General features: G+C 42.1%; 1 protein-coding gene and 1 pseudogene across 5 annotated transcripts in view; one reads left to right on the forward strand and one right to left on the reverse strand.

Annotated features, from left to right (window-relative positions):
* Positions 1 to 16,672, forward strand: part of Phf6 (PHD finger protein 6) — a 74,385-nt gene that overhangs the window by 38,265 nt on the left and 19,448 nt on the right. For 4 of the 5 annotated variants that reach the window (XM_045140912.1, XM_045140911.1, XM_045140913.1 and 1 more), the window contains 3 exons: positions 9,499 to 9,668; positions 9,812 to 9,955; positions 14,321 to 14,425. In XM_045140912.1, the coding sequence (XP_044996847.1) occupies positions 9,499 to 9,668; positions 9,812 to 9,955; positions 14,321 to 14,425 (419 nt within the window). The remainder of the gene's footprint in view (positions 1 to 9,498; positions 9,669 to 9,811; positions 9,956 to 14,320; positions 14,426 to 16,672) is intronic. The other variant, XM_004653984.2, reaches the window with a different exon arrangement.
* LOC105943775 lies at positions 5,075 to 5,907 on the reverse strand (annotated as a pseudogene).

Genomic DNA, 16,672 nt, shown 5'->3' on the forward strand with positions numbered 1-16,672 from the left:
TCCAGCCCAATATACATAGCTCATTTAATGTCTTATGTGACAGGCTCTGTTTTAAGTACCTTTGTTAACATACTCAAGTAATTTATTCAAGAATCTTCTGAGGTAGATCTCAGAGCCAAAATTCAAACTGCGGCAGTTAACCAACCTCTAGAGATGAGAAAGGAAGTAGTTTACAGTGGTTACTTCCCAGGGACAGGGAAGGATGCTGGCCAAGGAGCCAGCTGGACATGCTCCGCAGGTCTAAGTAGAAGGTAGAAGGAAGAGTTTTTATTTCTTTTATGCAGCTATTTCTTTCATAATTTGAAAGTGAGTAATACAATTTAATATTTAATTTTTATTTGCTTATTTGAGAGAGAGAGAATGAGTAAGTATGTAAACAAACTCCAGGTGCATGCGCCACCATGTACATCTGGCTTACATGGGTCCTGGGGAATCACACCTGGGTCCTTAGGCTTCACAGGCAAGCACCTTAACTGGTAAGCCACCTCACCAGCCCAAGAATTTACTTTAAATGTTACAATATTTTTACAATTTTGGATTGAGATGTGTTTTTTGTTAGCATATACTAATTCAAAAAAGTAATGGATTTCATTATCACATTTCCATACATACACATAGTATACTTTGTGTATGGTTTTTCGAGGTAGGGTTTCACACTAGCCGAGGCTAACCTGGAATTCACAATGTAGTCTCAGGGTGGTCAAACTCATGGTGATCCTCCTACCTCTGCCTCCTGAGTGCTGGAGTTAAAGGCATGCACCACCATGCCTGGTGAGTATATTTTGATCTTATTCTGTTCCTGTACTGTCTAAAGAGTACACACATTATTTTCTTTCTGAGGTAGCCCAGGCTGACCTGGAATTCACTATGTACAACTCAGCAATCCTCCTACCTCTGCCTCGCAAGTGCTGGGATTAAAGGTGTACACTACCACTCCCAGCTTGGTACTTTATTTATTTTTGATGCAATTGTGAATGGGAGTGATTCTCTCATTTCATCCTTTGTGTGCTTGTTGTTAGCATATAGGAAAGCTGGTTTCTGTGTTTATTTGTATCCTGCTACATTGCTAAATGTGTTGATCAGCTCTAACAGTTTGCTGGTAGAGTCTTTAGGGTCCTTTATGTATAGAATCATGTCATCTGCAAATAATGATAACTTGATCTCTTCCTTTCCAATTTGTATTCCTTTTATGTGTGTCTCTTTCCTTACTGCTATGGCTAAGAATTCCAGTACTATATTAAATAAAAGTGGGGGCAGTGGACACCCTTGTCTTGTTCCTCATTTTAGTGGAAAAGCTTCAAGTTTTTCCCCACTTAGTATTATGTTGACTGTAGGCTTGTCATAAATAGCCTTTATTATGTTGAGATATGTTCCTTCTATTCCCAGTCTCTGTAGGACTTTTATCATGAAGGGATGTTGGATTTTGTCACATGCCTTTTCTGGATCTAATGAGATGATCATGTGATTTTTGTCCTTCAGTCCATTTATATAATGCATTACATTTATAGATTTGTGTATGTTGAACCATCCCTGTATTTCTGGGATAAAGCCTACTTGGTCAGGGTGAATGATCTTTCTGATGTATTCTTGTATTCTGTTTGCCATTATTTTGTTGAGAATTTTTACATGTATGTTCGTAGGGAGATTGGTCTGTAGTTTTCATTTTTGTTCTATCTTTGCCTGGTTTTGGTATAAGGATGATGATGGCTTCATAGGAGTTTGGCAGGATTCCTTCTTTTTCTATTTTGTGGAAAAGTTTAAGAAGCATTGGTGTTAGTTCTTCCCTGAAGGTCTGGTAAAGTTCAGCAGTGCTCCATCTGGGCCTGGACTTTTTTTAGTTGGGAGGTTTTTTTTAATTATTTGTATTTATTTATTTGAGAGTGACAAACAGAGAAGGAGGGAGAGAGGGAGGGAGAGAGAGAGAATGGGCGTGCCAGGGCCTCCAGCCATTGCAAATGAACTCCAGATGTGTGTGCCCCTTGTGCATCTGGCTAATGTGGGTCCTGGGGAATCAAGCCTTGAACCGGGGTCCTTAGGCTTCACAGGCAAGCGCTTAACTGCTAAACCATCTCTCCAGCCCAAGTTGGGAGATTTTTGATAACCGCTTGGATCCCCATACTTGTTATAGGTCTATTTAAGTGGTTTATCTCATCTTGATTTAATTTAGGTAGGTATCTTTGTTTCATTGATTCTTTGTGGGCTTTTTCTTTTGGATTTCTATTTCATTAATTTATGCCCTAGTCTTTATTATTTCTTCCCTTCTACTGATTTTCAGTTTGCCTTGTTCTTCTTTTTCCAAGGCTTTAAGGTGAAGCATTAGGTCATTTACTTGAGACCTTTTTAATTTCTTTTTTTTTAATTTTTTTTGTTCATTTTTTATTTATTTATTTGAGAGTGGCAGACATAGAGAGAAAGACAGATGGAGAGGGAGAGAGAGAGAATGGGCGCGCCAGGGCTTCCAGCCACTGCAAACGAACTCCAGATGTGAGCACCTCTTGTGCATCTGGCTAACGTGGGTCCTGGGGAATCGAGCCTCAAACCGGGATCCTTAGGCTTCACAGGCAAGCGCTTAACCGCTAAGCCATCTCTCCAGCCCTAATTTCTTAATATAGGCACTTAAACCTATATTTACCTGTTAGGACTGCCTTCATTGTGTCCCAAAGGTTTTAGTATGTTGTGTTCTCATTATCATTTGACTATGAATTTTTTGATTTCCTTCTTGATTTCTTCACTGACCCATTCTTCATTTAGTGCTGTATTGTTTAGTTTCCATGATTTTGGGTATGCTGTATATCTTTTCTTGTTATTGATTTGTAATTTGATCCCATTGTGATCAGATAGAGTGCAAGGAATTATTTCAATTTTCCTGTACTTGTTAAGATTTGTTTTATGTCCTAATATATGGTCTATTTTAGAGAATGTGCTGCTGAAAAGAAGGTGTATTCTGTAGCGTTTGGATGAAATGTCCTGTAAATATCTGTTAGGTCCATTTATTCTATGACCTCATTTAATCCACATGCACCTCTGTTTTTTTGCCCATATGACCTGTCAGTTGATGAGAGTGGGTTGTTGAAGTCACCCACTACCACTGTGTTTGGTGTTATCTGTGACCTTAGTTCTAATAGTGTGTGTTTGATGAAGTTGGAAGCCCCCATGTTAGGTGCATATATGTTTAGGATTATAATGTCCTGTTGGAGTGTGCCTTTAATAAGTATAAAGTGACCTTCCTTATCTTTCCTAACTAATGTTGGACTGATGTCTACCTTGTCAGATATTAGTATAGCAACCCCTGCTTGTTTTCTAGGCCCATTTGCTTGAAACACCCATTTTCTAATCTTTCACCCAAAGATCCTCTGTAGAAAGGTGAGTTTCTGGCTAGAGAGATGGCTTAGCAATTAAGCACTTGCCTGTGAAGCCGAAGGACGCCAGTTTGAGGCTCAACTTCCCAGTACCCATGGAAGCCAGATGCACAAGGTGGTACATGCATCTAGAGTTCATTTGCAGTGGCTGGAGGCCCTGGTGCTCCCATTCTCTTGTTTTTATTTTTTATTTATTTATTTATTTATTTTTTACTACGTCATCCCGTCATCCCGATGGCAAGCGGCCCAAAGCTGACGACCCGACAAAGAGGCGTTTCTTTTTTTTTTTTTAATTAATTAATTTATTTATTTGAGAGCGACAGAGACAGAGAGAAAGACAGATAGAGGGAGAGAGAGAGAATGGGCGCGCCAGGGCTTCCAGCCTCTGCAAACGAACTCCAGACGCGTGCGCCCCCTTGTGCATCTGGCTAACGTGGGACCTGGGGAACTGAGCCTCGAACCGGGGTCCTTAGGCTTCACAGGCAAGCGGTTAACCCCTAAGCCATCTCTCCAGCCCCCATTCTCTCTCTCTTTCTGTCTGTCACTCTCAAATAAATAATTAGAAATGTTTAAAAAATGAAGAAAAAAAGGTGAGTTTCTTCGAGGCAACAAATTGAATGATCTTGCTTTTTAACCCAGTCTGCAACCCTATGTCTTGGTTGGGGCATTGAGGCCATTGATATTAATAGCTATTATTGGCCTGGAGGGATGGCTTAGTGGTTAAGGCATTTGCTTGCAAAGCCAAAAGACTGAGTTTCAATTCCCCAGGACCCATGATAGTCAGATGCACAAGGGGGTGCACGTGTCTAGAGTTTGTTTGCAGTGCATGGAGGCCCTGGCATGCCCATAATCTCTCTCTCTTTCTCTTTCTCTTGTCAAATAATAAATACAAATAAATAAATAGTTTTAAAAGAGTTATTATTGAAAGGTGTGTATTTATTTTTGCCATTTTTTCGTTTTGTAGTTCTTCAGTTTTACCTTTGCTCTCTTGTATTAACTAGTATTTGAGTATGGTTTGCTTTTTTTCAGGTTCCTTATATGTGTGCTTTTCTTTCTCTTCAGCATGGAGGATCCTGTCAAGTATTTTCTGTAGAGCTGGATTTGTCTTCAAATATTCCTTTAGCCTGCTTTTGTTGTGGAATGTCCTTATTTCATCGTCTATTTGAATGGATAGCTTTACAGGATAAAGTAACCTTGGTTGACAGTTGTTATCTTTCAGAACTTGGAATGCATCATTCCAAGCCCTTCTGACTTTTTTTGGGGGGGGATTTTTTTTGTAATTTTCTTTTATTAAAAACATTTCCTTAAAAAATGTGTCTTCATGTCTGGGTGATCTATCTGGCTGCAGGCTGGCCTTGAGCACTGTGGGAAGAGGGCATGCAGGGCCCTCCCTCCCTAGGTCACCCCACCTTAAGAGGGTTAGGTGTTCCAAGCTCCCACAGAATAGGTGAGTCAGCCCTTCAGGTGTCAGCTCTCTCCAGGTCCTTGGTCCTAACAACTTGGAAGCTTCAAAGTCTAACTACTCCCAGAACTCCTGGGGTCATCAAAAGAAGACTGAGAGTTTTCGATCACTAAGAATTTATAGAAGACAGCCCCTTTCCCACAACCTGTCCCCTTTTTACTGAATCTAGGCAGATGGGAAAATAGTTATGCAAACAGGGGACAGGAACTGAGGAGATACCACCCAGCCCTCCCACACTGGAGTTTATGCTCAATCACTTCCGCTCAGTCATTTCCACTCTTGCCCCAACCCAGCCCAAAGCACAGAATTCCTGTGGGACAGGAGAGATGTCAGCAGATGGAAATAGGATCCTAGACGTCCCCCCCCCCCAACAGAAGCCCTGGGAGACAAGTCTACGCAGGACCCTGATTCGGACCATGGGGTAGAGGAGGGACCTGAGGGTGAGGGCAGGTCAATAATTGGGGCTAGGCTAGACGTGGGGCAGTGAGTGGAGAAGAATGGGTTGGGTGGGAAAAGGTTTCGCACCTTGTAGGCCATGGCCAGTTTCTCAGGTAGCACCCAGACCTGGCCAAAGGGGGTGCTATTCTTGTCTACCTCTACAGGAAGGGGTCTCTCACCCTCCAAGGTGGCCACCTCCTCATCCTCCCCTTCAGGGTCTTCTAACTCCTTGGGACGTTTAGGGGAGCCATCCAACAGGTCCCCTGCTCTCCTCTTCAGTACCCCCTTATTCTTCTCTTTGGCCGGCTCCTCTATGACCAGGTTCCCTTCTTCATCACTGTTGCCCTTCCTATCACCATTACCCCTGTGGCTTCCGGTTCTGGCTCCAGGTACGGCTCTTCCATACTGCTGTAGACCTGCCTTGACTGTAGGGTCGTTCGCAGTCTCCCGCAGCCCCTCGCTGAACCCTTTCCTCTTGTTGGGCTTGCCAAACTTCTCCTTGGACCCCACCTAAGGGAACAGGTCCCACGCCCCCCCCCCAATAAAAAAGACGATAGTTGTTGGCTGTGGAATTCATGGCTGCCTCAGGCATTTCGTTAATCCGGGCCGGCCAGTGTGGGTAACAACCTTCATCTTGGCAAACACCAGGTCCCCGCATTTGTACTCCTTCCGCCGTTTGGATTGTGACGTGGCATGTTGTTGGCGTGACATGGCACATTGTTGGCGTGTTGCGGGGGGGGGGGGCAGCGGGGGGGGGGCTCGGAGCTGCGCCCGCTCCTGCCGATGTTTGTGTTTGGAATTCAATTGCTCGTTCCTGGGCACCGGCCCTCTACCCCACACAGCTGCCTCTTTCCTCCTCCTCCCTCCTCCCCCGCCCCCCACCCCCGTTGCCCCTTCTGTCTTTTAAAGTTTGTGTTGAGTAACTGCTATGATCCTGATGGGCTTGCCTTTGTATGTGACTTGAGTTTTCTGACTACTTTCAAGATATTTTCTTTGGTTGGTATGTTTGGTAGTTTATTATAATATGGTGAGGAGAGGTTCATTCCAGGTTTTGTCTGTTTGATGTTCTATGGGCTTCTCTTATGTGCATTGCTTCTATGATTCTGTTGAAAATGCCTACTATCGGGCTGGAGAGATGGCTTAGCGGTTAAGCGCTTGCCTGTGAAGCCTAAGGACCCCAGTTCGAGGCTCAATTCCCCAGGACCCACGTTAGCCAGATGCACAAGGGGGCGCACGCGTCTGGAGTTCGTTTGCAGAGGCTGGAAGCCCTGGCGCGCCCATTCTCTCTCTCCCCCTCTATCTGTCTTTCTCTCTGTGTCTGTCGCTCTCAAATAAATAAATAATTTTAAAAAAAAATGCCTACTATGCCTTTGGAGTGAAACTCTTCTGCTATACCCTGAGTTCTTAGGTTTGATCTTTCATAGTGTCCTGAATAGCTTGAAATTCCCATTCATACTTTCCTATTAGCTTGTCTTTCTCTTTGTTGGACTGTGTTAGATCTGTCACTTGGTCTTCTAGTTTAGATATTCTTTCCTCTCCTTCATCCCTTCTACTGGTGAGATTTTCTACAGAGTTTTTTATTTCATTGACTGTGTTCTTCATTGCTAGTAATTCTGACTGATTTTTCTTTATTATTTCTATTTACTTATTTATGTCTTGCATTGACCTCCTCATTTCATTAAATTGGTTTCCTATGTCTTTCATTTCCTCTTTGATTTCTTTGAACATATTTATAATCATTCTTTTGAAATCTTTTTCAGGCATTTCCTCTAAATCAGTCTCACTGGAGGTCATTTCTGATGCGTTAATACTTTTTAGTGGATTTATACTGTCTTGATTTTTTGTGTTTCTTGTGTTAAAATTACATATTTTTGCATCTTGGACTAATTTAATGCTAGGATTTTCTCTTTTTTTGCTAGGATTTTCTAAGTATCTGCAGTATTATTAGATGTATCAATCAATCTAATGTTGTATATCTTCAGGGTAGAAGCTTAAGGTGCTGGGTGTGGCTCTTAAGACTCTCAGAGTAACTACAAAAGTGACCCTAGATATTGGATTTGCCTGCGATGAGAGTATTCAAGTTAACTGAGTGGAACAAAATATAGGCAGATTCTAAAATTTAACTAAACAATGTACACATTCAGTGAAAAACTGCAGAGTATTTTTGCAAGAGTAGGTATTATGACAACTAGATCTTCTAACAAAGTCATAGTCCCTTAAGATGTGTTTTACCCTACACCCTTAATCCTGTCTACTAGGAGGCTAAGATTTTTGGTCTATTGAAGGTTCCAAGTCAGCTTGTGACCAAGTGAGACCCTTCCCTAATGAACGACAGAAGAGGAAACAAAGGCACTATAAATCAGGAAGTGACAATTGACAAGCCCAAAATATAGCTTATTTATGAATGGCAAATCCAACTATCCATCACACTTAACATATAATTTATGCTGACATGGAAGGTGGAATTAGCACTTCCAATTCAATCCTATATACAAGGCTTATTTGACGGGTACTGACCTGGTGTAATTAATCCCAGTTACCTTCTGGAATGGTTTTGATCCCAATTATGCTGAGCTCGTGCTTGGGTCCCTCTGTGCTGCGCTGTGGGCTCAGGTAGGGTGGCTGGGTCGCTGGGTCACTGCTCTGATTGCCTGTGCTGGGTGCTGTGTAAGTGAGCTCCCTTCCCCAGGTCTCTGGTGCTTGCTGGCGCTTGCACTGGTGGTGGGGGCCGGGAGGCTGTGGGTGGTGGCTGAAGTTCTCCCACTGGTCCTTGCGATTCTGTTCATCACAAGCTGCACCTCTTTCGGTCCCTGCTGTTCTCCCTTCACGTTTCCTGAGTTTGCAAGGAGCTCTGATGTGGGTGGAGAATCCCCTCACCTGGCTTTTCCTGCAGCTCAGGCCTAGCCTTACTGCTGTGGCCACACAGACCTGGTTTTGCCGCTGCTGCAGCCACCTCTGCCTGCTTCTGTGATCTGTAGACACTCTGGAGGTCTCCTACTTCTCTGCTGCAGTTGATAATTTCTTACACACCTCACTTTTTAGTAGAAGAGTGTGTTTTTTGCTGGGTTTTTGTTTGGTTGTTTCTCCCCTAGGCTGCTTTGGTGTGTTTCCTGTGCCTCCATCTTAACTGGAAGTCCTGTTTGTTTGGTTTTTTTTTGTTGTTGTTGTTTTGTTTTTCAAGGTAGGGTCTTGTTCTATGCTCTAGCCAGGCTGACCTGAAAATTCACTATGTAGTCTCAGGGTTGCCTTGAATTCATGGTGATCATTTTACCTCAGTCTCCCAATTCATTTTTCACAGAATTACAAATTCAAAGGAAATAAGAGTACAATTGACAATAATAAAACATTTGTTTTTCATTTTAGTTTCATTTATCTGAAACATTGTTTTATGCTCTGTTGAATATACTATAGATCATGTCTCATTTCTAGGGGAAATTTCATTATAAGGATAAAATGAGGCTGGAGAGAGGGCTTCATGGTTAAGGCACTTGCCTGCAATGCCTAAGGACCCATGTTCTACTCTCCAGCTCCCCTATTAGCCAGATGCACAAAGGTGAGGCAAGCACAAGGTCACACATGCCCACTAGGTGGTACAAGCATCTGGAGTTCCATTGCAGTGGTTGAGGCTCTGGTGCACCAATTCTCTCTTCTTTCTCTCTCTCTCTCTCTCTCTCTCTCTCTCTCTCTCTCTCTCTTCCCTCCCCTCTTTCCCTCTCCCTAAAAATCTCTCTCTGTCAGGCCATGTGTGGTGGCCCACGCCTTTAATCTCAGCACTCAGGAGGCAGAGGTAGAAGGATCGCCATGATTTTGAGGCCACCCTGAGACTCCATAGTGAATTCCAGGTCAGCCTGAGCTAGAGTGAGACCCTACCTCGAAAAAAAAAAAAAATCTCTCTCTTGTCTCTCTCATGCATGTGCATTCTAAAAAATAAATAAATAAAACATACATACCAAAGACCAATAAATTAATGCTAATCTTACAATTGATCCATATAGGGCTGGAGAGATGGCTCAGCAGTTAAGGCACTTTCCTGCAAAGGTCTAAGGATCCAGGTTTAATTCCCCAGTACCAACATAAAGCCAGATGCACAAGGTGACACATGCGTCTGGAGTTTGCAGTGGCTAGAGGCCCTGGAACACCCACTCTCTCTCGTCTGTCATAAATAAATAAATAAATAAATAATTGTTTTTTTTTTTTTTAAAAAGATTGATCCATATAAAGCTTTTATTTATTTTTAAGCAGCTGATTTAGAAGAAAGTTTCAATGAGCATGAACTGGAGCCCTCATCCCCAAAAAACAAAAAGAAAAGTCGCAAAGGAAGACCAAGGAAAACTAACTTGAAAGGGCTGTCGGAAGATACCAAGTCCACATCTTCCCATGGGACAGATGAAATGGAAAGCAGTTCCTATGTAAGTAGAAAGCAGTTGCATTCTTACTTTTTGGTGCAACCTATTTCATTTAAGCTATAGCTATATGTAAGTCTTATTGTTGGGCATGTTAAATAGGCTCAAAATACTAAGAGCATTATAAGTGTTTTCTTTTGCTTTTACAGAGAGATAGGTCTCCGCACAGAAGCAGTCCTAGTGACACCAGACCTAAATGTGGATTTTGTCATGTAGGGGAGGAAGAAAATGAAGCACGAGGAAAACTGCATATATTTAATGCCAAAAAAGCAGCTGCACATTATAAGTGCATGGTAAGCATGGTTATTTTATTTATTTATAAGCAGAGAGAGAAATGGGTTCACCAGGGTCTTTCACTGCTGCAACTGAACTTAACACACATGCTACTCTGCACTTGTCTTTACATGGGCACTGGGGAGAATCAGACCCAGCCATCAGGCCTTGTGTGCAAGCGACTGTAAATGCTGAGCATCTCTCAAGCCCACTATGGTTATTTTGTTAAAAATAGTTTTATTGGGCTGGAACGATGGCTTTGTGGTTAAGGTACTTGCAAAGCCAAAGGACCTACGTTTGACTCCCCAGGAGCTATGTAAGCCAGATGCACTGGGTGGGGGGGGGGGTCATGCATCTGGGCATCTGGAGTTCATTTGCAGTGGCTGGAGGCCCTGGCGTGCCCATTTTCTCTCTCTCTCCCTGCCTATTTCTATAGCTCTCTGTCTCAAATAAATAAATAAAAATAAAATGTTTAAAAGAATTAGTTTTATAATGTGGCTGGAGAGATGGCTTAGTGGTTCAGGCACTTGCTTGTGAAGCCTAAGGATCCAGATTTAGTTCCCCAGTACCCATGTAAGCCAGATGAATAAGGCGGGTGCATGCATCTGGAATTCGTTTGCAGTGGTTAGAGGTCCTGATGTGCATATTCTCATTCTCTCTCTCAAATAAATAAATAAACAAACAAACAAACAAAATAGTTTCATTGGTCAGGTGTGGTGCATGCCTCTAATCCCAGCACTTGGGAGGCAGAGGTAGGAGGATCATCATGAGTTTGAGGCCACCCTGAGACTACATAGTGAATTCCATATTAACTTGGGCTACATCAAGACCCTTCCTCGAAAAAACAAAAGAAAAAAATTAAGTTTTAGTTATTATTTGCATATGTATGGAAGGAGGAGGGTACCCCAGGTACTCTTGGTGCCAGATGATTCTACTACTTTTGGCATCTGGATTTTTATCTGAGTGCTGGGGAATCAAACATAGGCCAGCAGGCTTTGCAGGAAAGCACCTGTAACTACTGAGCCAGTGTTTTGTTTTGTTTTTTAATTTAAATCATATAGCTGATGACCAAGTACTATCTCTCCAGCATTAACACTTTAGAGATATAAATAGTAATATCTTATAATCCCAAATCATAATAAATTTAGCATTTGAGGCCTGGAGAGGTATTTGGCTTAGTGGTTAAAGTGATTAACTGTGAAGCCCAGTTTTGACTCCCCAGGACCCACATAAACCAGATGCACCAGGTGACGTATGCATCTGAAGGTGTTTTTTGTGGGGTTTTTTTTTTTTGCAGTGGCCAAGGCCCTGACATGCCATGTTTTTTGTTTTCTCTCTCTCTCATTAAAAAAAAAAAAAAGTCTTTGGGACTAGGGGATGGCTTAGAAATTAAGGCATTTGGCTGCAAAGCCAAAGGACCTCGGTTCAATTCCCCAGGACCATGGTGTTCATTTGCAATGGCTGGAGGCCCTGGCACACCCATCCTCCCCCCCCCCTTTCTCTTAATCTATGCTTCTTTCTGTCAAATAAGTAAATATTTTAGGGGCTGGAGAGATGGCTTGGTGGTTAAGTGCTTGCCTGTGAAACCTAAGGACCCTGGTTTGAGGTTTGATTCCCCAGGACCCACATAAGCCAGATACACAAGGTAGTGCATGCATCTGGAGTTTGTTTGCAGTCGCTGGAGGCCCTGGTGTGCCCATTCTCTCTCTCTCTCCCTCCCCCTCCCTCTCTCTCTGTCTGCCTCTTTCTCTTTCTGTCGCTCTCAAATAAATAAATAAATATAAGCAATAAATAAAAAAATAAATATTTTTAAAAATTAGCCTTTGAAAAAAATATGCTTATATATTGGAGAATTTGAAATAATACTAATTATAGTTAACTGTATTGAAGATTATCCATAAATCTTTCACAACTGTAAGAATTTCATCTTCTTTTGTTTGTTTTTTTTGAGGTAGGTTTTCACATTAGCTCAGGCTGACCTGGAATTCACTATGTAGTCTCAGGGTGGCCTCAAACTCATGGTGATCCTCCTACCTCTGCCTCCCCAGTGCTGGGATTAAAGGTGTGCACCACCACACCCTGCAGAATTTCATCTTTGTAAACATAATAGGCCTCCATTTACACCCTAATAAATACCATATTTATATATATATATCACTCAAATTGAGGAGATCCAGGCCAGTGACAGACCCTGTCTCCAAACAAAGCCTTTAGGGCTAGAGAGATGGCTTAGTGGTTAACCCGCTTGCCTGTGAAGCCTAAGGACCCCGATTCAGTTCATGTTCCACTCTTCAGATCCCATGTAAGCCAGACACACAAAGGTGAGGTAAGCACAAGGTCTCACATGCCCACTAGGTGGCCCAAATGTCTGGAATTTGATTTCAGTGGCTGAGGCCCTGGCATGCCAATTCTTTCTCCCCATCTTTATCACGCATGTGTGCGCACGGGCTCTCTCTAAAATAAATAAGCCTTTAGCCAGGTGTCGTGGCACACATCTTTAATCCCAGCACTTGAGGCAGCAGTAGGAGGAGTGCTGTGAGTTTGAAGCCATCCTGAGATTACATAGTGAATTTCAGGTCAGCCTGGGCTAGAGTGAGATCCAATCTCAGGAGGTGAAATATATATATATATATACATATATATATATATATATATATATATATCTTTTAATCCCAGCACTTGGGAGACAGAGGTAGGAGGATTGCTGTGAGTTCGAAGCCAGTCTGAGACTTGCTTCCTGTTGCAGTCTGGTTTGCATTGCTGGTAGAAATCACTCAACCAAGAGCATCTTGTGGGAAAAAAAAAAAAAAGGGTTTATTTTGGCTTATAGGCTCGAGGGGAAGCTCCACGATGGCAGGGGGAAATGATGGCATGATCAGAGGGTGGACATCACCCCCTGGCCTACATAAGGTGGACAATAGCAACAGGAGAGTGTGCCAGACCCTGGCAGGGGAAAACTGGCTATAACACCCATAAGCCCACCCCCAACAATACACTGTCTCCAGGAGGCATTAATTCCCGAATCTCCATCAGCTGGTTGCCTAGCATTCAACACATCTAAGTTTATGGGGCACACCAAAATCAAAACACCACACCTCCCAATTGCTGGAATTAAAGGTGCCACCATCTTCCTGTGTTTGCCTCCCTGGCACTGTGATTACAGGCACATGATACCATGCCTAACATCATTACTGAGGATTAAACTAAGGTCTTCATGTTTGCAAGGCAAGAACTTTGCCAACTGGGCTATCTTTCCATTCTTACTATTAACTATATTTAACACACTGTATTGCAGTTATTTATTTTATGAACTTACCATCCTTAATAGACTTAAATTCTGTGAAGAATAAGATGAGGATGAGTTTTTACCTTTTCATCCTTAGATCCTGCTCTGACATAAATGCACAAATGTTTAAATGCTTTTAAACAAGGTTGTTCTGTATTACTCATACCATTTATGGTTAGGTTGGAGTAGATTTCAGACATGTCTGTTTTGAAAATGAAAAACACGCAGGTGTTTCCGGTCTGCATCACTAGTTAAAAATTTCCAGGTCAAACTACTTTTCCAAATTTTGTGGAAATGTAAGAGTTGTGACATAAGGGTGATGATATTGTTGTAATTATTGTTTGAAGCAGGGCATTTAATCTTACCTCTTGCTGCTGAGGGATTTTTTAGTGACCTTATTTTGGGTTGCATTATAATCAGACATAAAAATATTAAAAATAAGCCAGCTATGGTGGCACATGCCTTTAATCCCAGCACTCAGGAGGGAGAGGTAGGAGTATTGCCATGAGTTCAAGGCCACCTGAGACTCCATCGTGAATTCCAGATCAGCCTGGGCTTGAGTGAGACCCTACCTCGAAAAAAAAAAATTAAAAATATTTGAGGGCTGGAGAAATTTCTTAGCAGTTAAGGTACTTGTCTACAAAGCCTTGGATGCCACAGTACCCATGTAAAGCCAAATGCACAAGGTGATACGTGTGTCTGGAGTCCATTTGCTGTGGCTAGAGATCCTGGTGTGCCTATTCTCCCCCCCCCCCTCTGAAATAAATAAAATAAAATAATTTTTTTTAATTTTTATTAACATTTTCCATGATTATAAAATATATCCCATGGTAATTCCCTCCCTCCCCACCCCCACACTTTCCCATTTGAAATTCCATTCTCCATCATATTACCTCCCCATTACAATCATTGTAATTACGTATATACAATATCAACCTATTAAAATAATTTTTTTAAATATTTGAGTTGATACATGATAATTTAGGAAAAATAATCTTTTGCTCTGGAAATTAAATACTGTAATACATCTGTTACTATATGGTTTGATCCTTTTCGCATAAGAACTGGGAGTGCTGATATGCCTGCATTTTTCTTCTAGTTGTTTTCTTCTGGCACTGTTCAGCTCACAACAACATCAAGAGCAGAATTTGGAGATTTTGATATTAAAACTGTACTTCAGGAGATTAAGCGAGGAAAAAGGATGGTTTGTAGTCTTTATATTTGTATTATGCTGCATTCATTTTCTCTGTTTTATCTAATTTTTCTCATATATACATATAATGTATTTTAATCTTATGTACTTTGCACTATCCTCAGCTATCCCTTTATCCCCTTCAGTCTCACTTAACCTCATCTCACCACTTAGTGGTAGCTACGCCACAGAAAAGAGTAACTCCCCTTCCCTGGGCAACCATCAACCATCATTAGCTTATTGGGAAGGGGAGTAGCCTCTTAAGCTCCTTCCCTATTGATAGCAGAATGTTGACTGGACCCATCATGTGCAGGACTTGTGTACATAACCAAGCTGCTATGAGCTGATGGACAGTGGTCTTGTCATGTCTACACCACAAAGTACCATAGTACACCTTCCCACCCTCCAATTTTATGTTCTTTCCGTTCTTTCTTCCACCATGTTTACTGAGCTCTGGAGGGGATAATGTATATGTCTCATTTAGATCATAGCACTCATTTTGACCCTGTTTTAAATTTAGCACACATTCCAGGGCTCGAGATGGCTTGGCTGTTAAGGCACTTCCTAGTAAAGCCAAAGGACCCAGGTTTGATTCCCCAGCACCCACGTAAAGCCAGATGCACAAGATGGCACATGTGTCTGAAGTTTGTTGCAGTAGCTACAGGCACTGGCATGCCCATTCTCTGTCTCTCTTTCTCTCTGCCCCCCTCAAATTTTAGTACACATCTCTAATTTACCTAGTTACTGAGAAATTTAATATAGAGTAGGGCATATGTTAAAGCAAGGAATACATTTAATTTATTTGTCATATAATAGGGGATGTGATGTTACTAGAGGTTGGAGGATCTCCGTAAGTTCGAGGCCATCCTGAGACTACAGAGTGAATTCCACATCAGCCTGGGCTAGAGCAAGACCTTGCTTCGAAAAACTGAGAGAGACAGAGAGAGAGAGAGAGAGGGAAAGAGAGAGAGAGAGAAAGAAAGAAAGAAAAACTCAAGATAGAGAGACGGCTTAGTAGTTAAAAACCCAGATTAGATTCCATAATACCCACATAAAGCCAAATACACAAAGTGACAAGAGGCCCTGGTGTGCCCATTTTCTCTCTCTCTCTCTCCCTCTCTTTCTCTCTCTCTCTCTCTCTCTCTCTCTCTCTCTCTCTCTCTCTCTCTCTCTCTCTCCTTGCAAATAAATACAAATTTTAGTTTTAGAAAGTCATGTGGGCTGAGCATAGTGACACAGGCCTTTAGTCCCAGCACTCGTAGGCAGAGGTAGGAGGATTGCCCTGAGTTTGAGTCCACCCTGAGACTACATAGTAAATTCCAGGTCAGCCTGGGCTGGAACAAGACCCTATCTTGAGGAAAAAAAAAAAAAAAAAAAGAAGGAAAGAAAAACAGACAATTTCGCAGGACAGACTCATCATCCATACTTTACATATCAGGTATGGTATAGTAGCTGATCCTTGGATTCAGATGATGGATCTGGTCTATCCATTGTGAATTTGCCCTTCACTCTTTCATGTAAGCATTTCAGATGTTTATGAGCTTTGTCTGACTCTACTAGAAATGACCCTTTCTTTGTGAATCTTCCTGCTTTAAAGTGTGAAAAAGATCGATCTGTTCTTCAGATCTAAATCAGTTGGTTGATATTTCGATTGCTTAAAAAGGAAATTCTTAGTCAAGTGTAGTGGCGCACGCCTTTAATCCCAGCACTTGGGAGGCAGATTTCTGTGAATTTGAGGCCACCCTTAGACTACTTAGTAAATGCCACCTCAGCCTAGGCTAGAATGAGACCCTACCTCAAAAGGGGGGAGGGGTGGTGGGGAATTCCTGGAATAAAAAAAGATGGCTTAGCAGTTAATGCACTTGCCTGCAAAGCCTAAGGAGCCATTTTTTACCCTCAAGGTCCCACATAAGCCAGACACATAAGGGATACAAGCAAGGTCGCACATGCACACAAGGTGACACACATCTAGAGTTCTCTTGTAGTAGCTGGAAGCCTTGGCATATCAATTCTCACATACTCTCTTTTCTCTCTCTCTCCCTCCCTGTCTCTCTCATGCATGCGCGCCAGTCTGTTGGGTTTGCCTCAAATGAATTAAATAAAATTCATAAAATAAAATCCAGTACCTATTGTAGGTAGGTACAGGTATAGGGAAAATAGTCCATCATGCTATTCCCTCATGGCCCCAGAATTAAAAATTTATGGTGTTCACTTAAAGACTGTTTACCTTCCTTATCAGAGAAAAGACCATGAGAAAGT

This window comes from Jaculus jaculus, chromosome X (assembly GCF_020740685.1).
Source record: "Jaculus jaculus isolate mJacJac1 chromosome X, mJacJac1.mat.Y.cur, whole genome shotgun sequence".
Lineage (NCBI taxonomy): Eukaryota > Metazoa > Chordata > Mammalia > Rodentia > Dipodidae > Jaculus > Jaculus jaculus.